Source organism: Topomyia yanbarensis, chromosome 2, assembly GCF_030247195.1.
Source record: "Topomyia yanbarensis strain Yona2022 chromosome 2, ASM3024719v1, whole genome shotgun sequence".
NCBI lineage: Eukaryota > Metazoa > Arthropoda > Insecta > Diptera > Culicidae > Topomyia > Topomyia yanbarensis.
This window is the reverse complement of record NC_080671.1, coordinates 38,404,175-38,429,268: the sequence shown is the minus strand read 5'-3', so window position 1 is coordinate 38,429,268 and position 25,094 is coordinate 38,404,175. Positions and strand designations below refer to the sequence as shown.

Below are 25,094 nucleotides of genomic sequence, written 5' to 3'. Positions count from 1 at the left end.
TTTCGGTCAGACCATAAAGCATATAAAGCGAACATCATCGCGAAACCTTGACTGGTTTGCGGTAGGCCGGGGTACTCTCATTCCGCCTGTTATGGTTATGGTGTATGTACGACGACAGCTAATTAAAAAAAAGATATCGCCTTTTTATCGTACCACTTACGACATTGAAATCATTACGAAAAAATCATCTAGATGCAATTAATTCGCCGGCTTTTTTTCAATTGTTGTGATCCACCCGTTATGCGCTACTCTCACGCCAATCCATCTCTGCACATCTTCCAATGGAATTCAAGGTTTACGACACCGGCTCCGATAAAACCGCCGACAACTGTGTACAATAGCAGCAGTCATCATCGTAATCATCATCATCTGCCAAGGACGTTTTGTTTCGGTTTGCGCAAAAAAAATGTTTCTATTTTACGCTTCGCTGACCACCGACCGACCGGCAGCGGCGGCAATGGCCTGCTTGACGAGATTTCCGATGTGACTTCGGAAATCGGAATGTAAACTACGGAGACTGAGTGTGCCGTGGCCACCCTCGGCGGCACGGCGGAAGAAGCGCGCACGGTTCCAATTAAAAGTGATGCTTCAACGAATTTGAGTCACTGTCAAGGATACAAAACGTGTGTGCCGCGTTCGGTGGCCGCGATGAGATGCGAAATAAAATTATTTGTTAACAAACATGGCAATACATGTTTTTCCCCCTCGGATTTATCAGGAAATTGATTTTCGGCTTTCCTGCGTCGAGCGGAACTCTGAAAATTGATTAGCTGTCTTCAGTTTGACACATCACATGAAATGTGGACAGAGATAGAGCAGTTTTTGCGAGGGTTTGAGGGTTACTATTGGGATTTTCGATTGATGTGCACCGGTGTAGTGGAGTGCACTAGTTTTGCACTTTCTAGCAGAAGTGTCAATGGAACATACTCAGTTTTTTGCACTTCCGCTAGAAAGTGCAAAAATGGTGCAGTTTCAGTGCACTCCACTACACCGGTGTCAATCAATCGAAAATCCCATATGAGTGATGTTTGTTTAAAAAAATGTATTCGGTGGATGAGAGCAGTACCCCAACGTGCCCGGCTAGCTCAGTCGGTAGAGCATGAGACTCTTAATCTCAGGGTCGTGGGTTCGAGCCCCACGTTGGGCGATGTGCTTTTTTGTTAAGTTCTTACCCCTGTTTTGAATTTATGCTGATATTAGGATTATGGACGTTCAATTATCAAATATCACTAGTTTTCCAATATAGGGTAGATGAGCCTTTATTCATCTCATTAGTCAAAATGTCACACTATTTCGTTAATTCTGCTAACAGTGATTGAATTATGCTTAAATAGGTATCAACATCTTGGCTTCGTCCCTAAGAACAACAATAAAAATTTTTTTGGAAAAATATAAAATCTAGACCAACATGAGAAAAGGGCGGAAGTCCAAATGAGAGTCTCTCTTTGTTTATTCCCTCTTCCGTCAATAAATCGGCCGCTTCTACGTTTGCTACTTAACTCTTAGCATAATGTGCTAGACGACATCAGAGTCTTCCAATATTTATTGAAACAATGTTGGAAAGTTTCATGTTGACGCCATAATAATCGAAAGAGAAAGTAAACACAGAGAGACTCTCATTTGGACTCCCGCCCATTTCACATGTTGGTCTAGAAATACTAGCTTTTAAGCGAAGCGAAAAGTTGAATCCAACACGCCCTTTCACCCTGCCATTTGAGCTAATGAGTTGAATAGAGATAGCAGACACTGCTTCAACTAAGATGTTCAAATGGAAGGGGTGAATAGAGATACTGAGGATGAATTAACCCTATATGAATTCGTCGATAGTCTCGTACCGTACCCAATTCATTTCCACCTCGGATTCAACAGCAATCGGGCTGCCTCGTTATCTACCAGCTATCATGTACTCTGTCTTGTCAGGGATTATAGTTGGCCTGATTCTTCAAAACTCCCGCTTACATGCTACATATGCCTCTTCCACTGGTCTGCGATCGACAGATATCACTGAAAACAAAGTGATTAAATCCCTGCTTATCTCAAATTAAACGGAAACCACTCTTTTCTTATTGCAAAATTTCATTTATTTATTTCATTCAGGAAGATTTTTATTTAATGAATATTTATATGGGACAATTATAAAATTAAAGATTGCGACACTTCTTGTGCAAACTTGTATGATGGTTCACGAAAATCAAAGAGATTTTCGACTGCGGAGAAAGTTATATTGCATGCTGTTACCGGTTCGTTGAGTCCAAACGTCATTCGAAATCATGATTGGAGTAAGCCAGTAGATCGTAGGGACCGGACCGTTGCGAGGCGCGAAAGTCAAGCAGGTACATTATCGCCGAGTAATCGATTCCATTGTTCAATAATTTTGCTACAAATACTGCGCGTTGGGTTTTCCTACGTAGTTCCAGTGAGTCAAGACCAATTAGACGACAACGATACGGCTACGGTGGTAATTCCACGGGATTCCGCCAGGGAAGGTCAATGCGAGTCGTACAAAGTCCATATCATGCATGCATGTTCGAGTGATGGGTTTACCAGCGACCAATATAACGCCTTCAAACAGTGAGCAACCCTAAAGTCCCGACCGAATTGGAAATATAGCCGATCTATCGGATTGTTTTTTTTTTTTTCGAATAAAGCCGACTGATGCGGATTGAACGTTAGTTTAGCATCCAACAAGTCGCCGAGGTTGCTAACGTGAAGCACTTGCAGATGGGCGTAGTCATCGATATAGCAAACTAAAAGGAACAGCATCAAATCATCTGCGTAAACCAATTAGCATTCAACACCAAGCAGTAGGGCAGTATTATTGAAGAACAGCACAGGCTGTGGAGGTCCCATGTGGCTGCCCTGTGAGACTTCAGATTTGTTTGCAAAAACAAATTACAAGCTGCGCACGTAAAACTCTTCCATGTAAGTAAAAATTTAGCCAGTGAAGATACGTCCGTGATGTTTTACTTAAGAATAGCCTTAAGGTCATCGTCCATTCGCGAAATGCAGATTAATGTAAAATCGACAAGAATTGCGTTTACAGATCGTACATGTTGATCGGTAGCTTCTTGTGAAAGAATGTACGACAGTGCTCACAACTATTTCAAATAACTTGGATGCGGCAGATAAATTAGTTATGCTCCGGTATGTTCTTACGTTTCAACGATTACAAGTTCTAAATATTGGAAACATTTTAGAGTGTTTCAAAATCACTAGAAACATCCAGGCCGTAGACTGCTCGATCGAATTGGTCTGTTCATAGTTCCGTCTCCGGTAGGCAGAGATAGAAAGCGAACTGTTGCGATTCATTAAATTTGTTTTGATTACTAAATTAGTTGATTTATGGACTCTTGGATTGTTGGATTCCATATATGAGATCCTGGCTCGTTTAATGAGATTTTAGTGACCTATTATGCTTTTTCTAAATAAAGTTGAACAACTAATCTACCAAACTTTTTTTATTAAACGTGGGTGCAAAACAGTCCCAAGACATACTTATCATTAACTCGAGTCAGTTCTATAATCGAATAATATAAACAACAAATAGCATTCGCTTCTATGTAATACTTATTGCCAGTCTACCTTCTCATCTTGCACAGGGCAAAGGAGAAAAGGACTCCGCTCTGGCTATCAATCGAGTAGGCAATGGATTCTAACTATCACTTTGTTGCTTATCAACTGCACAAACAGTTGCTCCCGGCTGCGTAAGGAAATTAGTGTACCATGAAAAATTAACTACGATAAAATATAGTTTCGATCGACTTTAAACAAACTCGTGTTAAACATATAGTCTGTTATGTACCAAATTGGGTTTTTATATTATTCATAACCAGCTAAAGAGGTTTTTTTTGAGAGAAGATAGGGTATTTTGCAAATCTGAGATACTTTAGGTTTATTTATTGGTATTCAAGGATTTTTTTAATTTATGCTCATTTTTGCCATTAATTTTCAGTTGAATCTGAATAGTCTGATGTGTCGTGAGAACGCTTAAGTCATTGTCTGAACACCCTTCCCATATTGCTTAGCAATTTTTTTAGTTGATTGAGATACGTTAGCTTTCTAACATACTTCTTCTTTCTTCCGCGATAAACCGATTACGTTTCTTACTGTGAGAGCACCTAAACATGCTAAAAAATCTTTCTCCTGTTACGGATGTAGTTGGTGTCGAAAGAATTCAGATTGCAATTTAAGTGAGTTCCACTTTATTTCTGCTTGTTTCGCGTTTTACAGGTTGTTCTACTTTTGACCGAATATATATATATATATATATGGGTTGAGTAACTAGCAGAATAAAAATCATATCGATATTTGTTCAATGTCCCAAACATTGCTGACTTATAATAAACAAGCTTGTCAAAGCTACATTTTTCTATATGATGCCATAGATTTAACAAAGCGAAAAAACATGTTTTGGCTGGATGATTTGTGAAAAAAAGCCCGGTAAAACTCAAAAATAAAAACCCGAGAAGATGGATTTTTTTCCTAATGGTACTTCCCTGCCTACAGTGCACGAGGTGGAACAGTTACTACAGGTGAAATCCTTTCGAGGGTGACCAATATACAGCTACATCATGTGCGTAAGTGCGTACTGTCGAATATGACATTCTGTAAAACCAAGATTTTGAAACACAAAAATTCAACCTAATTATAGTTAGGAGTTGCCCTTTATGCACAAATTAGTTTAACCCTTCTTTTCATTTCAGAGAATAAATATTGATTAGTGCCAGAAGTTTAGTTCCCTAGCTGAAACAAACAAGAGTAGGTAATCGCTTTCTCGTGAGCGAATCAGCGCTTCTGTCTTTGCCTCCCGGAACTAGCAAGTTACTTTAGGCGTTTACATGTGCTGCTGTGCAACTGTTTGTATTTAGTGTCTGAATGATTTGGGTACTAATTAGTTCAGATACATCGTCCAACTTGGCCCCAAGTTGGTGTTAGTTACTTTATTCTTACACAAAAAATTCAACTCAATTTAAAAACCATGATCTTCGCATGTTTAACCGAAGAGTGCTTACACGATCTAGCACCGTACACTAGACCAGACAATATTAAAAAAGAATTTCGAAATAAATAGTGTTAAAAAGAATACTTGGATATCTCTGGTTCGTAAGGTGATAACGCGACTGACACAAACGATTTCTTACTATCTGATTTCAGAAGAACAAGAAACAAGTTGCAGTGAACAACACTGATCATATTGAAGTGCTTAGAAAAAAGACCTCAATACTCAGCAGCAAACTACGTCTACAAGATTATTAGTTATATTTTAGTTGATTTTTATCGTTACATATTATGAATGCATAGAAGACCCACGGTTCAGTTTAGCTAACGCATTGAACCGTGTCATATAACCATTTATAAAAAAGTTCATTGTATGCAGAATAAAATAAATCTTACTCGCATTACTGCCGTGGTGTCAAATTTTGTAATTCTCGGAAGTAAAAATTTAATTTAATACCATAGCACTTGATCGTAAGTATTGACGTGTCCGACCATCTTTTCGTGAAATATTCAGTCGTTTATTTGGAAATGAAGTTTAAGTCGACGAATATCACCTGAACAAAAAATATGCTGCAAAAATCATGTGCCCTTAACGCGCAAAACGGTTTAGTCCAATTTTATTGCATAATACCAGTCGTTTGGTTTCTTCAACCAAAAGACAAGAGTCCGTCTTCGATTTCTCGTAAGCAAACTATGGCTATATTTGCTTCCCGGGACATCACTCGGGACATGTGGCTTTAGGCGTTCACATATGTCGTGTGAACTATTTGGAATTTTTTGTGTCTAACTAGTGCTAATTTGGTTACTAGTTTAGATACATCGTCTAACTAGACACCCAGATGGTGCTAGTTACTGACGAGATGAATTCGAAACACAAAAAAGCAAAACTTAATTCATATGATCACGATCACACGAAGAGGAGGAATCCGTTGGATTGGAGACTTGAAGGTGTTCTCCAACGGTGTTCGTGGGAGACCACATGACGCGTTCAAAACTAGTTCCTTACGTGCCAAATCCGTAAGCAGACGGTACATTGCACAGTGATTCTAAACCTTAAAAAGGCGGTCAAAGTTACTGGTATTCGATAGTCTATTCGTGCTTAGGTGTCTTCAGCAAAGTTTTATGGAATTTAATAGCGCATCTAAATCGGTTGACAACATAATTTTTCTTATTTTCTTTCATTTTTTCAACAGTAAAATATGTTTTTGCCCTTATAAAACGATTAATTTGGAGTAACTTTGAAGATATTACTATTCATCTAAGTATTTGAACGAGATATATTCATATATTGATAGAGACAAAATTATTTTTTCTCCAATAAATTTCTATCACCTAGGTTTATTTTAGAAGACTTTAGTCGTTAGCAGACTACATTTGGCAAGTAACTTACGCACAGTGCACAGTGGTCCAGAATGTAAATTTAGCAGGAATTTAAACTTTTTGGTAAAATTAAATGACAGCCTTACAATATGTTTCGCAAAGTTTTTGTACTTTGCAAGGCCCTTCTTTTTATTTAAACAGATGCTAGGCTGGTTTTAATTTTAGCAGCTTTACTGTCTTTGATGAAATAGTAGAGCAACACATTTTAGACAAATTTGCTGAAGACATGCAAGCTCTAGCGTTTATATTTTCCATTGCACGAGAAATCCAAATGTAAGTTCTAGGGTGTTTCTTTAAAAACGTTTTTTATTTCTATAACTTTTGTAGCTTTTATTTTACGCCAAAGTACCTTTTGGACAACTTGAAGATTATTTTAGGGCGCATAGTTTCCTTTAAAACACCAACTAATAAACTCTTTTCGGTTCAAAGTTATCAGAACTTTTATATAAAAACCTGTTTTAATCCACCTCGTGGTGCAATTGTGCCTTTCTCATTTGTCCAAACTACGATCCCATGGCTGGTTATGTTTAATACAATGATGGCAAGGGAAAGATCTTGAGATACTATGTGTCGACACTGAAACATCGCTTGAAACCAGCGGCGGAACAAGGAGGAAGATCCGGGGGGGTCCGAACCCTGCCGAAAATTTTCAACTTGTTAAGAAATTTTAAACTGGTTTTAATTTTAAAGTAGCAACCCGTCGTTGCATACTCCTACCCAAGCCTTTATAGGTCAAAAAAAATTAGGGGGGTTAAGTTGACGATTTTTAGAGAGATTGCATAACCTTTCTATATGAGAAAGGCAAAAATATGCCTAAAAAGGAACGATCCATAAATGACGTAGCATTTTTGAGTGATTTTTGACACCCCCCCTCCCCCATCGTAGCATTTCGTCACAAACCTCTAAATACCCCCTGGTATTTACGTAGCTCGGCGGTAATTCACCCCCCACCTTGTCCCCGTAAAATTTAAAAAAAATGAAGAACGATGTTAGTTATTCCCCTTTTAAAAAGCTACGTAGTATGACATGACCCCCTACCCCCCGTGTCGTCACACATCATCACAAAATCCAAAACTCTCCCTCCCCCATATAATGCTACTTCATTTATGGATGATCCCAAAGTCAATTCTTGTCAAAAAAATTTTATTACGATATTTCATCGAATTTCAACGTTTTATGCATTTTAAAGTCATTTGGCATCAAAAATGCAAATTAGATTTTGAAATTTTCCCTTACTCTCCCCTTTGAGAATTTTTCATTTCAGTTTATATGGGAATTTGCTGTGTGGCTGCACTCTTCAACCCGTAACTCCGGAACCGGAAGTCCAATCAATAAAAGAAATCACTAGCAGCCGATGGGAAGGTTGTACCTTTCATTTGACACTAAATTTGTGCAAATCGGTTCAGCCATCTTTGAGAAACAGAGGTGACATTTTTTCTCCACATACACACATACGCACACACACATACATACACACAGACATTTTCCGATCTCAATGAACTGATTCGAATGGCATATGACACTCGGCCGCGCGAATCGAGTACTGGTACACAACCATGTACTGCTAGGCCCCATGCAAAACTAACTCAAACATCACTTCACTAAAAGTTTAATAACTTTTTTTAACAAAGCCGAATTCACTAGCAGTCTTCGGCAAAGTTGTAGACAATTAAATTATCTTTCTTACTTTCACTTACAGTGATAATACGATATATGCAATGCCACCTAGCGACAAAAATGCGAGTTAGTGGGTTTTCTCCATGTAAATTGTCGAAAAATCCCATACAAAATTGAGGCACGTTGGTTCGGTAGCTAGACTTGTCCGATTTGCTTCAAATTTGGTGCAAGTACTCCTGGTGGGACTAGGAATCTAATCAAGGGTGGGCCGATATGAGTCATTTTTTCCTGTCACTCTATTGCATACCCTTTCTATATGAGAAAGGCAAAAAGAAAAACAAATATATTTCCCAACTATGCTATATTTCACCCTAAGGAGGAAAATTTGGTAAAAACCAAAATTTCTCACAAACTTCTGCTCGAACGGGACATCACGTTTGATCAGTCGTTCGATTGAAACAGATAGTGTGTTTCAATCAAAACTTTAAGGGATTTGCGTCAAGCCGGCGCTAATCTATTCTGACAATAAGTTAGTGTCGGTTTCTGATGAGGCGAAGCCGAAACGCAACATAGTATGATATTTCCCAAGCAACATATGTAACAAGTCTAAGAAAACTTTTTTACCTATTTAGTTGAATATCAGTTGTAGAAAAATTTGAAAGCATTTTTCAGACCATGGTTTGTTGCTAATAGACCACAAACAAGTTTGTTGCTGCTAATCGAACTGTAAAAATTGGATTTGTTGACTAAAAGAATTATTTTCCATTTTACCACACCGATTCTAAAACATACTTAGTACGTGAAGCCTGTTGTGTTTGATAACTGCTAGTTGAAAGTAACTCAATACTATAGTGTAGAGCAGCTGTCAGTGTTTGTTTGCAATAAGTATTATATTAAAGAACAAAATACTTGCAAACTTTTGAAATACTTGCCGACATTTTAACAAAACAAATTTGCAACAACGAGAAGGTGTCAACGATGCATCTGTATTTGTTGTTTTTCTTCTGTCAACGAATCAGCCACAACGAGAAGGCGGCCATGATGCTTTCATAAATTTTCGCACCATATTCGAATTGCATATTGGTAGGCGCAATCGAAAACTGCGTCATTTGCATGGAATGCTCTAATTGTTATATTTTCATCCATTTCTGATTTTATTTGAGGACGCATTGAAAATATAAAGGCAAAATTGAAAAGTTAGCAGTAAATCTAGACGCGCCGGTGAAATTTAAGTATGAAAGAGAACAATATTTGCTTCCAAAAGTTTAATATTATTTTGCGAAAAATAACATCGTATTATTCTCAAACCGAAAATTTCAACTCATTTTAAAACTAGGTAGATTTGCAAAGTACCGCGTTAGTTCTAGATTATCATGACATGTTACAAATAGACTTCGCCTTGGGGCTTTTTTTGTGATGAAATAGTTGAGAATATGCTCACCACAGCTGGATTATTACACGTGATTTGGTTTTATTATTAGCTGTTGAAATTTTTTCAATACAAAATATGTTGCTTGGGTCCGATTCTGTCAATGTCCCCGTTTTGTCAGCCTAAAAGTCATTGAGGGGGCTTATAAAAACGTTTCTTCACTGTATTCATTATTTTTACAGAAAATTTCGTGTTTATTCCAAAATTGACATGAAAACATATGAATCAGTTCAGGGTTGTTGTGTAATTTACCAATCAAACTTTCTAGAATAAACCTAAGTGATAGAAAATAATTATATGGAGAAAACGACAAATATGATTTTAAGTCACTCCTCCAACACTTAGGTGTATATCGCTCGTAAACATAACGAAATGCTGAGTATGAAAAAGATATTTTGAAGAAAATGTAATCGAGGTTTGGAGAAGTGCGTCCCGCTACCGATAATTCTTGAAATAATTTTTCATCAATGTTTCTTTACAATGGTGTTCGAATGATGATAATGCAGATAGTTCCCCCTTTTCCTTATTTCGTCATCCAGAAACGTGACACATTCTGCGTTCAGACCACGCTGTGTATTTATAACCATCAGATTGCCCCGTGTCAGTAAACCCTTTGCGGATACAAAAAATTCACCACACCCAAAACAAATACACATATTTCATCATTTTAAATTTGATTATGTGTTCAAAAACAACTCGCATCTACGAGCTTTGGCCCGCCATAAAAAATATTGTTCATTATTATTATTATAATTGAGTGCTGCTCGCGTACTCACCACTTTCGATGTCGATGACGAGAAGAGTGAAAACGATTAATCCACATTTTAGAAACATTTTCCAAACAATACTGCCACCGTTGCCGCCACACCGCTGTCCCCCGTTTGCTACCTGCCTGTAACACCCAGAGACGAACCGGGGGTTTCACTGCCAGGCAGCGCGAAACGGAACCTGGTGTAGATGTTTCCGAACGTTGTTAGCTGCTGCTGCTGCTGCTGTACTATGTATTTTGATTCTCTCTTCACTCTACGCCCAGCAGCAATCAAAACGCGAAATAATAAACAAATGTGGCCGCCCCTCTGATTTGACTCGGAGTGAACGGACTGCGGATTGGCTCTGTCGTCAGTACTTTTGAGTTGCAAACTTCGGCCACTGTACTCAAGTTTCAAAACTGTGCTGCTTCTATCTCAAATCAGAGCATAACTTTTTCACAATTTTCATGACGATATTTTCACTATCCACTTTGGGTACTTTTCATGCGATTCATATTTATTGTGATGCCGACGAACATTACGAATTCAATGACTCCGATGGATGAAAAAAAAACAGGAACTACAGACAACACTTCACTCTGTGTGCAGCTGTAATGATGACAACCCCAGTCAAGTAATGAATGAGTTATCACCAATGAATGCAGCCAACCAAATCACGGCGCATTTGGGCATGCATTATCCGGCCAAGAGTTGTGTAGTTCCACCCTTCGTGTGGCGGTAGATTGTGGTTAGTCGGCTGAGACCTTCACTGGTCGAGAGGTGTTGAACACAATTGGATGCACAAATTTCACTGGCTGAGCTCTCGAGTGGCACGAAATTAATCGAGTATTTTGTATTATTTTTTCCCTCGAATCGAAAGCAGTTGTTGGATAGCTGTCGGAAAGCAACACAATCTCACCACTATCACTATAAATTGGCAAAACCGACAAACTACTGCTGCTGCTGCTACACTTGGAAGCGGGGCAAATAAAAGCATGTAAAATTAATAACAAATAGCCTAACCGGTGGATCCAGGCATTCAGATGCTTGATTTGTAACGCATTATTTGCACTCTCACTTTAGCACAAGATCAAAGGATATGCCACTTTTGCTTTCCACTTTAACACCATTCGCTATTGCGTATGCACGAGACTGTGTACTTTAAACTTTACCAATATTTGATATCACTTCGGGCAGCCCACGCTGAAAGGACTTTGTATATCCTAGCAGGAATTTCACTAACAACTACTAGCTCTGGCGTCGCAGCACTCATTCACTGAACAAAGACACACAGCATCCTTTTTTGCCTTTCACGAAGGACGACATTTCTGATAAACCCACCAATACCATCACATACACTAGCGGATCCTCGGTTGGAAGTTCTGAAACGAGATGAGAATAAGGAAAAAAAGTTATTATTTATATCAATCTACGCACCAGACATGGTTGAAAAGACACAAGAAACCATAAATTTAAACAAAACTTGGGAACAACCTCGAACCGGATTAATTTCCAGTACATTTTTCACATCCACAAGGGCGACCAGTTTCCATCTTGCGCGACCTGCCCTCGGAAAACAACGAAATAACACCAGCTGACTGTTTCCGAATCAGCAAAATCAAACCAGCTACCAATTAACTTACCCTGGGGACACCTCAACTGATATTGCACCTTTTACTGTATCTCTAAAACAACCGACTTGGAAACTGTACTGATAATTCCCTATTCCCACTCACTTGAACAATTTGGAACCAGAAGAAATACTGCCACCAACGAACCGTGGCATGCAACCCCCGATGAGTTCAAGAGTTCGTCAACAAATTTCCTTTCCTTTGTTATCGCAGCGTTATGATTCTCAGGCAGGACCAAAAGTGTGCTGGGTGAGCCACTGCGCAGGCTCCTTCCAGTGGAGTTAGGACTGGAATGATTCCGGCACCACTACAGGCGAACCGGGATAAAGTGGAAACATGTTTCGGCACACAAACGAACATACCGGAACAGGGGAGGATAATCACAGTGCATGCATGCATGCTGGTAGGCATACCAAGACAACTTGCTAGAACTATCCTACTTACAGCATACCCATCCAGTCAGTGTTTCGACGAGTGCTGGTCATATGTTTTTCTTTTTTCGACGGAGGTTGTGGCAGCAGCCAAGAGCGACGGCGGAAACTTGTGTGGGTGGGTGGGATGAAATGGAAGGGGGTTAAAGAACCGAGAGTGACGGATTTTATGCGTGCAATGTTAGGGAATTCCGATGTGTCTGCCAGAGAAGCATGCGAATCTGCGTCGAGGGAATGGTTGAATATGAGTCCATCGTATTTAAGAGTAAGTCTAATAACAATTAATATTTTAAACTTTATAGATATACGAGTAAAATGTAGTTTAACTAAACGTTCGCTCTTGAACGGGTCTTATTGTAAAATTCGTAGTCCATAGAAATTTTTTCTCAGCGGGTGTCTTTCCATATACAGAAGATGACATTTTGTAGATTTATGGCTTCATGCTGAAAACCAATATTTTCGAAACATGTTTGTCAAGAGAAAAAAAAACTAATCGTAGCCAAACCAATTAATTAACCAAAAGCTAGTTGGCTTTCATGATTTCGGTGTTTCGAATTCATCTCAACAGTAATTGACACCAACTTGGGGCATGTTAAACGATCAATCTAGGGTCCTGCTATGCGGCCATTTTTTCATAGTCAACATCTGCTCTTGTAAATATCAAAAATAACCCGACAGAGGGTTGGATAAATCCAAACTGGCTGAGATGCAGTGTTACTTATGACGAATTTTGCCGTAATTTGTATTCAGTGTTGGCAGCACCCTCTCAGATTTTAGTGAAACTTTTTGTACATGAAGACTTTGTCACAAAAAGCCACTTTACATACTTTGTTTTTTTTTCAAAAATAAGACAGTCTTTATGAAAAGGGTCAAACTTTTTTTACCAATTTTTTCAAATGGCTATAGTCTGAAAATGACAAATCCTACAAAAAAATATTGTAGAAGTGAGTTGCACGAAACTAGTCAAATTTTTGAATAAAAATATTGAAAAAGAAAAAAGTTATTTGAAAAAAAAAACTTTATTTCGTCTATACAATGGCTTCCAGATTGCCCTGACGTAAATCCTGTTTGTTCCATTTTAAAGAGTAAAGTTCTGCCTTTGAACGAACAAAAAATATTTAAACGTCGCGCCAACTCGAACAAGTGTTGGCAGCACCCTCCAGATTTTAATAAAACCTGTTGTACATGAGAACATTGCCACAAAAAGCCACTTTGCATACTTTGTTTTTCCAAAAATGATCTAGACTATTTTTTGAAAAGGGTCAATCTTTTTTACCATTTTTTTTTTCAAATGGCTGTAGTTTAAAAATGACATCCTACAAAAAATGTTGTAGGAATGATTTTTCACAAAATTACTCAAATTTTTGAATAAAAATATTGAAAAAATTGTTCATCGACTCCTGCACTGAAAGAAATCGATTTTAAAAATTTAAATTTCGGACACCTACTCGTCAAGACCATACCGAAAATAGATTCTAGACTGTGAACTCTGGACTCTGCACGCTTCACGCGGGATTCTGGACACCGGGTTCAAAATTCTGTGCTGTGGACTCTGGACTCTGAGCTATGGTCTCTGGGGTCTCAATTATGGACTCTGTAATCCGAACTCTAGACTCTGAAGTCTTTTTTTTTTACGATGGAGAAGACCTTTATGTCCTAGCCCAGTACACGTGCTATTGGTAGGGTCCAATCTACCGCACGGGGTGCACTGGGGGCGTGTCGGACTCGAATGGTGACCAGCCATTAATACCGACTAAACTCCATTGGGCTCCGCCATCATTCCTCCCAGGAACTACCTCTCGGTATTACTTCTGGGGGGATGGCTGTACTAAATGTACTCATTCACTCTCACTCGCGCGATCATACATCCTGTATGAGGCTTACTTGGGTGCTCTCTCAATCACACTTTGATTCACTCTCAAACACTCCCACATGAGGCTGACTTTTGTGCTCACCTTTTACGTTCCATGCGAGGCTGACTTGTGTGCTCACCTTACTCATTCCTTGCTAGGCTTACTTTTGTGCTCGCCCTACCCATCCATGTGAGGCTGACTTGGGTGCTCACCCTATCACCTGATTCACTCTCAATCGTGCCACTCTATTGTACCTTTGTCACTCCCTCTGGCATCCCATGTGGGACATTTTTCTTAGGCCCCACTTCTGACATACCATGCGAGGCTGACTTTTGTGCTCGCCTTTTTCATTCCTTGCTAGGCTGACTTTTGGTGTAGCCTCTACCAACCTGTGAGGCTGACTTTTATGCTCACCCTTAACATGCAATGTGAGACTGACTTGGATGCTCACCCTTTCACTCCTCTGCCACGCCATGAGGCATCGATAGCTTAGTTCCAACATACTACGCTACGACCCTCCCGTCTTGGCATGAGGCAGTCCACTTATACGCCTATACACTCACTCTTCTGTCTTGCTTCGGGGTGGCTGGGTTTACCCCTTACGCGGTTGCCATTCGCTGCGCCAACCTACCTCGGCATGAACAGACCATTCACTCTCTTATTTTGCGCTTGGCCTTTTTCGCTCCAGCTAACCAATCACTAGTTAGCCGTGCCCGCCGTCTGTTGCTCGGTTCGCCAGATTACCTGTAGCCTACTGGCAATCTGGATGGTAGCAGCCGAGACTGCGTTCCACTTCTCCACCGTTTGACACATCCACTGGATAAGGGTATCCGGGGTTGTGTCCCAGCCACAGACGTCAAGCATTGCTCTTCTTTCGACGTCGAACCGATGACATACGAACAGTATGTGTTCGGCAGTTTCATCTACACCTGGACAGTCCGGGCAGACTGGGACCTCCGCGTGTCCGAACCTGTGGAGGTACTGACGGAAACAGCCATGGCCTGACAGGAATTGTGTCAGGTGGAAGTGAACTTCCCCATGGGGTCTTCCCACCCAGCTCGATATGCTAGGTATCAGCCGGTGGGTCCACCTACCTTTCGAGGAGTTGTCCCACTCACGCTGCCATCTGGCGACCGAGGTCACCCTGGTGCGCTCGCGGGCTCCCCTATTTCCACGTAGCTCAAAGCACTCCTCATCTTCCCGAATGACCAGCCCGACTGGCATCATGCTCGCTATCACGCAGGATGCATCGTGTGATACCGTGCGGTAGGCAGATATCACTCTGAGGCACATCACGCGGTAGGTGCTCTCCAGTTTCTGTAGGTAACTGGTTACCCTCAGTGCTCTTGACCATGACGGGCCGCCGTACCTGAGGATAGATACGGCAACGCCTGCCAGTAACCTACGTCTACTGGCGCACACCTTTGAGCTGTTGGACATCATTCTCGATAGTGCCGCAACAGCAGTCGACGCTCTCTTGCACGTATAGTCGACATGGCTGCCGAAGGTCAGCTTGTCGTCTATAATGACTCCGAGAGACTTCAGACTTCGCTGTGAAGTGATCGCGACTTCTCCCACATGGATAACTGCATGTTGTGCCGACTTGCGGTTGTTGACGATAACTACCTCCGTCTTATGATGAGCGAGCTCCAGGCCTCTCGCGCTCATCCATTCCTCCACCGTGCTAATCGCGTGTTCTGCGGTTAGTTCTACCTCAGGAATTGACTCCCCGTAGACCTCCAAGGTTACGTCGTCGGCAAAGCCGACGATCTTGACCCCAGGAGGGAGCTTCAGTCTCAGAACCCCGTCATACATGAGGTTCCATAGCACCGGGCCTAGGATCGAGCCCTGCGGGACTCCGGCGGTAATCGGAACCCTTTTCTGACCGGCATCGGTCTCGTATAGCAGTACGCGGTTTTGGAAGTAACTTTCCAGGATCCGGTACAGACCCACCGGTAGGCTAAGCCGGTGTAACGAGAGCGCGATGGCATCCCAGCTTGCGCTGTTGAATGCGTTCTTCACGTCAAGTGTCACTAACGCACAGTATCGAATACCTCGCCTTTTTCGTTGGATCGCTATCTCGGCAGTATTTATCACTGAGTTGAGAGCGTCCACTGTGGACTTACCCTTCCGAAAGCCAAACTGGTTGCTTGACAGACCGTCCGTACCTTCCGCGTACGGGGTGAGCCTGTTGAGGATGATCCTCTCAAGCAGTTTGCCAGTCGTGTCTATCAGACAGATTGGTCTGTACGCCGATGGGTCGCCTGGCGGCTTCCCGGGCTTCGGCAACAGCACCAGTTTCTGCCTTTTCCATCTATCGGGGAAACGGCACTCGTCAAGGCATCTCTGCATAGCTAGCCTGAACATGTTCGGGTTCGCTATGATCGCTGCCTTGAGAGCGTTGTTTGGAACTCCATCCGGCCCTGGAGCTTTGTTCATTGCTAGGGATTTAGCCACTGCGAGTAGTTCTTCATTCGTCACTGGAACCACCATTTCGACCGTGCCCGCACTGTCTCGTAGTGCAGGTGGCCAGGGGCTTGTGGCTCGAGACGGGAAGAGTACTTCGATAATCGTTGCCAACCGGTCCGGAGACCGTTCTGGGGGTGAGGAGCCCCCTTTGGTCTTGGCCATCACAATCCGGTAGGCGTCACCCCACGGATTCGCGTTGGCACTCTCACACAAATTGTCGAAACACGCTCTCTTGCTGCTTTTAATAGCCTTGTTAAGGGCTAATTTCGCAGCTCGAAACACTTCACGGCGGTTCTCTCTTGCATCCTCGGTGCGACCTCTTTGCATCCTACGTCTAGCTCTGAGACAGGCTGACCGTAGAGCTGCAATCTCGGCACTCCACCAGTATACCGGGCATCTGCCGTTTCTTGGCAGTGTTTTTCTCGGCATAGTGGCGTCGCACGCGCGTGATAGAACAGCTACCAGCGCATCCCCGCTTAGACTGTCGGTGTTGGCCTCCAGTCCCAGGGCCGCGGTGAAAGCTTCGCTGTCGAAGTGATTGGACTTCCACCCGCGTACCTGACAGGGATCTCCCGCCCTCGGATGCTGCACACCATAGTTGATCTTAAAGCGGATTGCTAAATGATCGCTATGGGTGTAGCCTTCGTCTACCCTCCATTCCATGCCTGGAGCCAGACTCGGGCTGGCAAAGGTCAAATCAATCCATGCCTCCACTCCGTTTCTACGGAATGTACTAGCGGAGCCATCATTAGCTAGCACAGTATCGAGTTTCGCAAACGCTTCCATTAGCGCTTGACCCCTGCTATTTGTACAGCGGCTGCCCCACTCCACTGCCCAAGCGTTGAAGTCTCCCGCTATTACTACCGGTTTCCGGCCCACGAGGTCCGACGAGAGCCTGTCGATCATCTGGTAGAACTGTTCTATTGGCCACCTTGGTGGGGCGTAGCAGCTGCAATAGAACACACCATTGATCTTGGCAATCGCCACACCCTCGGCGGAGGGGTGTATTACCTCTTGAACCGGGAACCTTCCCGTTGTACAGATTGCCACCATTCCAGACCCGTCCGACACCCAATTGCCGTTGCCGGCAGGGATGCTGTACGGGTCTGATAAGAGGGCGACATCTGTCCTCGACTCCGAGACCGACTGCCACAGCAGCTGTTGGGCTGCTGCACAATGGTTAAGATTTAGCTGTGTGACTCTCACGGCTTCTTCTTATTTAACTCGCCGAAGGGACACGAAGGTCCGCCCATAGCATGTTTATGGGCTTGCTTCTTAGTGGTGCAGATAAGGCACTTATATGCCTTAGTGCACCCCCGCTCTTTATGCCCCTCCTCGCCGCATCGACGACATAGCTTGCTCCTGTCTTTTTTTTTTTTTTTTTTTTTTTTACAATGGAGAAGACCTTTATGTCCTAGCCCAGTACACGTGCTAACGGTAGGGTCCAATCTACCACACGGGGTGCACTGGGGGCGTGTCGGACTCAAATGGTGACCAGCCATTAATACCGACTAAACTCCATTGGGCTCCGCCATCATTCCTCCCAGGAACTACCTCTCGGTATTACTTCTGGGGGGATGGCTGTACTGAATGTACTCATTCACTCTCACTCGCGCGATCATACATCCTGTATGAGGCTTACTTGGGTGCTCTCTCAATCACACTTTGATTCACTCTCAAACACTCCCACATGAGGCTGACTTTTGTGCTCACCTTTTACGTTCCATGCGAGGCTGACTTGTGTGCTCACCTTACTCATTCCTTGCTAGGCTTACTTTTGTGCTCGCCCTACCCATCCATGTGAGGCTGACTTGGGTGCTCACCCTATCACCTGATTCACTCTCAATCGTGCCACTCTATTGTACCTTTGTCACTCCCTCTGGCATCCCATGTGGGACATTTTTCTTAGGCCCCACTTCTGACATACCATGCGAGGCTGACTGTTGTGCTCACCTTTTTCATTCCTTGCTAGGCTGACTTTTGTGCTAGCCTCTACCAACCTGTGAGGCTGACTTTTATGCTCACCCTTAACATGCAGTGTGAGACTGACTTGGATGCTCACCCTTTCACTCCTCTGCCACGCCATGAGGCATCGATAGCTTAGTTCCAACATACTACGCTACGACCCTCCCGTCTTGGCATGAGGCAGTCCACTTATACGCCTATACACTCACTCTTCTGTCTTGCTTCGGGGTGGCTGGGTTTACCCCTTACGCGGTTGCCATTCGCTGCGCCAACCTACCTCGGCATGAACAGACCATTCACTCTCTTATTTTGCGCTTGGCCTTTTTCGCTCCAACTAACCAATCACTAGTTAGCCGTGCCCGCCGTCTGTTGCTCGGTTCGCCAGATTACCTGTAGCCTACTGGCAATCTGGATGGTAGCAGCCGAGACTGCGTTCCACTTCTCCACCGTTTGACACATCCGCTGAATAAGGGTATCCGGGGTTGTGTCCCAGCCACAGACGTCAAGCATTGCTCTTCTTTCGACGTCGAACCGATGACATACGAACAGTATGTGCTCGGCAGTTTCATCTACACCTGGGCAATCCGGGCAGACTGGGACCTCCGCGTGTCCGAACCTGTGGAGGTACTGACGGAAACAGCCATGGCCTGACAGGAATTGTGTCAGGTGGAAGTGAACTTCCCCATGGGGTCTTCCCACCCAGCTCGATATGCTAGGTATCAGCCGGTGGGTCCACCTACCTTTCGAGGAGTTGTCCCACTCACGCTGCCATCTGGCGACCGAGGTCACCCTGGTGCGCTCGCGGGCTCCCCTATTTCCACGTAGCTCAAAGCACTCCTCATCTTCCCGAATGACCAGCCCGACTGGCATCATGCTCGCTATCACGCAGGATGCATCGTGTGATACCGTGCGGTAGGCAGATATCACTCTGAGGCACATCACGCGGTAGGTGCTCTCCAGTTTCTGTAGGTAACTGGTTACCCTCAGTGCTCTTGACCATGACGGGCCGCCGTACCTGAGGATAGATACGGCAACGCCTGCCAGTAACCTACGTCTACTGGCGCACACCTTTGAGCTGTTGGACATCATTCTCGATAGTGCCGCAACAGCAGTCGACGCTCTCTTGCACGTATAGTCGACATGGCTGCCGAAGGTCAGCTTGTCGTCTATAATGACTCCGAGAGACTTCAGACTTCGCTGTGAAGTGATCGCGACTTCTCCCACATGGATAACTGCATGTTGTGCCGACTTGCGGTTGTTGACGATAACTACCTCCGTCTTATGATGAGCGAGCTCCAGGCCTCTCGCGCTCATCCATTCCTCCACCGTGCTAATCGCGTGTTCTGCGGTTAGTTCTACCTCAGGAATTGACTCCCCGTAGACTTCCAAGGTTACGTCGTCGGCAAAGCCGACGATCTTGACCCCAGGAGGGAACTTCAGTCTCAGAACCCCGTCATACATGAGGTTCCATAGCACCGGGCCTAGGATCGAGCCCTGCGGGACTCCGGCGGTAATCGGAACCCTTTTCTGACCGGCATCGGTCTCGTATAGCAGTACGCGGTTTTGGAAGTAACTTTCCAGGATCCGGTACAGACCCACCGGTAGGCTAAGCCGGTGTAACAAGAGCGCGATGGCATCCCAGCTTGCGCTGTTGAATGCATTCTTCACGTCAAGTGTCACTAACGCACAGTATCGAATACCTCGCCTTTTTCGTTGGATCGCTATCTCGGCAGTATTTATCACTGAGTTGAGAGCGTCCACTGTGGACTTACCCTTCCGAAAGCCAAACTGGTTGCTTGACAGACCGTCCGTACCTTCCGCGTACGGGGTGAGCCTGTTGAGGATGATCCTCTCAAGCAGTTTGCCAGTCGTGTCTATCAGACAGATTGGTCTGTACGCCGATGGGTCGCCTGGCGGCTTCCCGGGCTTCGGCAACAGCACCAGTTTCTGCCTTTTCCATCTATCGGGGAAACGGCACTCGTCAAGGCATCTCTGCATAGCTAGCCTGAACATGTTCGGGTTCGCTATGATCGCTGCCTTGAGAGCGTTGTTCGGGACTCCATCCGGCCCTGGAGCTTTGTTCATTGCTAGGGATTTAGCCACTGCGAGTAGTTCTTCGTTCGTCACTGGAGCCACCATTTCGACCGTGCCCGCACTGTCTCGTAGTGCAGGTGGCCAGGGGCTTGTGGCTCGAGACGGGAAGAGTACTTCGATAATCGTTGCCAACCGGTCCGGAGACCGTTCTGGGGGTGAGGAGCCCCCTTTGGTCTTGGCCATCACAATCCGGTAGGCGTCACCCCACGGATTCGCGTTGGCACTCTCACACAGGTTGTCGAAACACGCTCTCTTGCTGCTTTTAATAGCCTTGTTAAGGGCTAATTTCGCAGCTCGAAACACTTCACGGCGGTTCTCTCTTGCATCCTCGGTGCGAGCTCTTTGCATCCTACGTCTAGCTCTGAGACAGGCTGACCGTAGAGCTGCAATCTCGGCACTCCACCAGTATACCGGGCATCTACCGTTTCTTGGCAGTGTTTTTCTCGGCATAGTGGCGTCGCACGCGCGTGATAGAACAGCTACCAGCGCATCCCCGCTTAGACTGTCGGTGTTGGCCTCCAGTCCCAGGGCCGCGGTGAAAGCTTCGCTGTCGAAGTGATTGGACTTCCACCCGCGTACCTGACAGGGATCCCCCGCCCTCGGATGCTGCACACCATAGTTGATCTTAAAGCGGATTGCTAAATGATCACTATGGGTGTAGCCTTCGTCTACCCTCCATTCCATGCCTGGAGCCAGACTCGGGCTGGCAAAGGTCAAATCAATCCACGCCTCCACTCCGTTTTTACGGAATGTACTAGAGGAGCCATCATTAGCTAGCACAGTATCGAGTTTCGCAAACGCTTCCATTAGCGCTTGACCCCTGCTATTTGTACAGCGGCTGCCCCACTCCACTGCCCAAGCGTTGAAGTCTCCCGCTATTACTACCGGTTTCCGGCCCACGAGGTCCGACGAGAGCCTGTCGATCATCTGGTAGAACTGTTCTATTGGCCACCTTGGTGGGGCGTAGCAGCTGCAATAGAACACACCATTGATCTTGGCAATCGCCACACCCTCGGCGGAGGGGTGTATTACCTCTTGAACCGGGAACCTTCCCGTTGTACAGATTGCCACGATTCCAGACCCGTCCGACACCCAATTGCCGTTGCCGGCAGGGATGCTGTACGGGTCTGATAAGAGGGCGACATCTGTCCTCGACTCCGAGACCGACTGCCACAGCAGCTGTTGGGCTGCTGCACAATGGTTAAGATTTAGCTGTGTGACTCTCACGGCTTCTTCTTATTTAACTCGCCGAAGGGACACGAAGGTCCGCCCATAGCATGTTTATGGGCTTGCTTCTTAGAGGTGCAGATAAGGCACTTATATGCCTTAGTGCACCCCCGCTCTTTATGCCCCTCCTCGCCGCATCTACGACATAGCTTACTCCTGTCTAGGCCTTTGCATTCGTAAGCTTTATGGCCGGATTCTAGGCACCGATAGCACCTGTCCACTGAAGGCGGCTGGGGTATACTGATAGGGCATACCGACCAGCCGATCTTCAGCTTCCCTTTCTCGGTTACCTTTTTGGCATCCGCACTGAGTAACCTGAGGTAGGCTACTTGGGTGCCAGAGGGTCCGTCCCTCAATCGCACAGAGGCCCGCTCGATTGTGACGCCGCATTGCTCCTTGACGGCTGCGGCGACGTCTTCTGCGGTCGCGAACTCGTCCAAGTGTTTGCACTGGAGAGTTGTTTCCGCACCTAGCGACCTGATTTGGGCGCCCTCACCAAGGACCTCTTGGGCCAAGGCCTTGTATATTGCACTTGATTGTGCGCCTCGCTTCAACACCAGGAGCATCTCTCCCGTGTTGGTGCGTCTTACGCTACGCACATCCTGCCCAAGGGCCGAGAGGCTTTCGGCCGCTTTCATCGATTTAAGGACATCGGCGTATTTGTCCTTGTCGGTTTTTAACCACAAGGCTTCGCCTCTGTCCTTGGCCTTCCTCGCAGGCCGCGGTACCTCCGGTTTCGGTGCCGGCTTTTTCTTGGTAACCAGCGTCCAGGGGTTTGAGCCCCCCTGCCCCGGTCGTGCCGGGTTGCTGGTACCATCGCTCTCCACAGCGAGGTCACTCTCGCCCTCGCTTACCTCACCCAGGCGGCGTTTGACCTTGACGGTTGCACGCCGAGTGGTGTCGGTTTTGGCACCCTCGCCTGGCGACTTCCTAGGGCGCTTCGCATTCGATGCCGTCTTGCGATTGCCCTTTCCCTTTCCCTTCGAGGGGAACTCAGTCGCCGCTCCGATCGACGTGGCTGCTCCGTAGAAGGTAAAGGCCACTGTCTGTGAACCTCTATCGACCTTCTCTCTTTCTTCCCTATTGGAGGCCACTGTCTGGGTTTCTCTGTCGGGCCTCTCCCGACATTCCACCCTCTCAACATAGGCCTGCTGTTCCTGTCTTGCGACACGAACAGCTTTCCGGAGCTCCAGAAGGCTCAACTTCAACTCCTTGGCTATGTTCTGCTTTGCGCTAGCGAAGTCGATTATAGAATCGAGTTGCTTCGCTACTTTGCGCATCGCAGCTATTGGCCCCTCCGATGCATTGGTAGGGTTATTGCCTACCGCCGCTGGGGGGTCACTGGTGCTTTCGGATGCAGCACTCATCGCTCCACTACTCTCCCCACGGGGGGGAGACCTCGCCAAACCACCTCTTGCGAAGGGGTTTGGTACCTCCGTCTGTTTGTTTTTATTTTTGTTCAACTCCATGTATAGTCCCACGAGTAGCGCGAGAAATATATGTCCGCCACGCCAGAGCTCCGCATTAGCGTGGTAAGGGACGCTTACTGTGGGGGTTGCCCAGGTACCCCACAGGCTCCGTTAACGATCGAGCATCTTTTTCACCCCCTCGATCACTCATCCCTCGGCACGGGTCGCTTCACGCCTTGGAATTGGGGTTATGCCCTACCTTGCTTTACGTGGTGATCTCGGCCCGGATCATCACAACCATCCTCCTTTACCAGGGCTTTGGACCTGTAGCTCTGGTTCTCAATAGTTCCATGTACGTATGTTATTACAGACGTGCTACTATTGAGATCCGTCATTCGCTAGCGGAGTTGGACTCTGAAGTCTGTACTCTGGAATCTGTACTCAGCACTCTGGATTCTGGACTTTTGGCTCTCCCCTCGGGATTCTGGTCTCTGTACTATGGACATTGAACTTTAGATTCTGGACTCTTCACGCTCATCGCTGGATGATGGACTCTTGGCGTTGGCCTCGAATTTCTGTACTGTGCACTCTGGACTCTGAACCATGGGTTCTGGTATCTGGGGTCTTGATCCTTCACTCTGGAATCTGAATTCTAGGTTCTGGACTCTGAACTTTAGACTCGGCACTCGGGTCTCTGGATGCTGGACTGTGGGCTCTCTCCTCGGGACACTGAGCTCAGTATTTTGGGTTGAGGACTCTGGTCAATGGACTCTGAACTCTGGTCTCATGATTCTCGTCTCTGAACTCTGAGCTCTAGATTCTGGACTTTGAACTCTGAATGCTGCACTCTTCACGCTGAGTTCTAACTCTGGACTCTCGCCTTGAGATTCTGTGTTATCGACTCTGGGTTCTGGGCTCTGTGCTCTGGAGTCTGAAATCTTGCCGCAGTATTTTGGGTTAAGTACTTCGGGCTCTGGATTCTGGTCTCAGAGCTCTGGACTCTGGCCACAGTAATTTGGGTTGAGGACTCTGGGCCCTGGACTCTGGACCTAGGATTCCCGACTCTGTTCTCTGCACTCTGAACTCTGGACTCTGCATTCTTAACTTTGGATTCTGAGCTCTCGCCTGGAGATTCTGTGCTAGGGACTCTGAATTGTAGACTATGGTCCCTGAGCTATGGGCTCTGGGTCTTGATTCCGGACTTTGAACTCTGAACTGTGGACTCTGGGCTCTGATCTCTGGACTATGCACTCTGCACTCGGGACTCTGGATTCCGGACTCCAGACTCTGGGTTCTCTCCTCGGGACTCTGGGTTCTTGTCGCTGGGCTATAGAATCTAAACTCTGGATTACCGAATCTGAACTCTGGACTCTAAGCTCTGGAACCTGGACTCTAAACTCTGGTCTCATTATTTTGGGCTACGGGCTCTGGGCTCTGGATTATGTGCTGAGGACTCTGGGCTCAGTATTTTGTGATAAGCATGAGATTCTGGTTTCTGGGCTCTGTCTTCGGAACTCTGGGTTCTGATCGCTGCGCTATGGACTCTGGACTTTGCATTCTCGACATTGAATTCTGGATTCTGAACTCTAGATTCGCCTCAGTATTTTGGGTTAAGGACTCGCGACTTTGAATTCTCGTCTCTCTCCTCTGGACTCTGGGCTATGGAATCTGGAGTCATTTTTTCGTTTTTAAATCCTTTCCCACTGTCAGAAGCTCGACACTGGTGACTTGCAAATCTTCGGCGATAAATGCTTCTACCTCGCCATACGGTGTCGGTGGACACTTCATTGGATCATGCTTCGGAAAAGGCATCTACAGAATTTTTTTATAATATTAGAAACA

The 25,094-nt window shown here is 45.3% G+C and overlaps 1 protein-coding gene and 1 non-coding gene across 4 annotated transcripts in view; one reads left to right on the top strand and one right to left on the bottom strand.

Annotated features, from left to right (window-relative positions):
• The window catches only part of LOC131683070 (disintegrin and metalloproteinase domain-containing protein 10-like), a 257,886-nt gene that overhangs the window by 213,636 nt on the left and 19,156 nt on the right, over positions 1-25,094 (bottom strand). For 2 of the 3 annotated variants that reach the window (XM_058964894.1, XM_058964896.1), the window contains exon 2: positions 10,201-11,555. In XM_058964894.1, coding sequence (XP_058820877.1) covers positions 10,201-10,258 — 58 coding nt within the window. In that variant the 5' untranslated portion in view covers positions 10,259-11,555. Of the gene's footprint in view, positions 1-10,200; positions 11,556-11,816; positions 12,014-25,094 lie in introns of those variants that run through there. The other variant, XM_058964895.1, reaches the window with a different exon arrangement.
• On the top strand, positions 1,075-1,147 carry Trnak-cuu (transfer RNA lysine (anticodon CUU)). The gene has a single exon. It is a non-coding gene; the product is annotated as a tRNA-Lys (tRNA).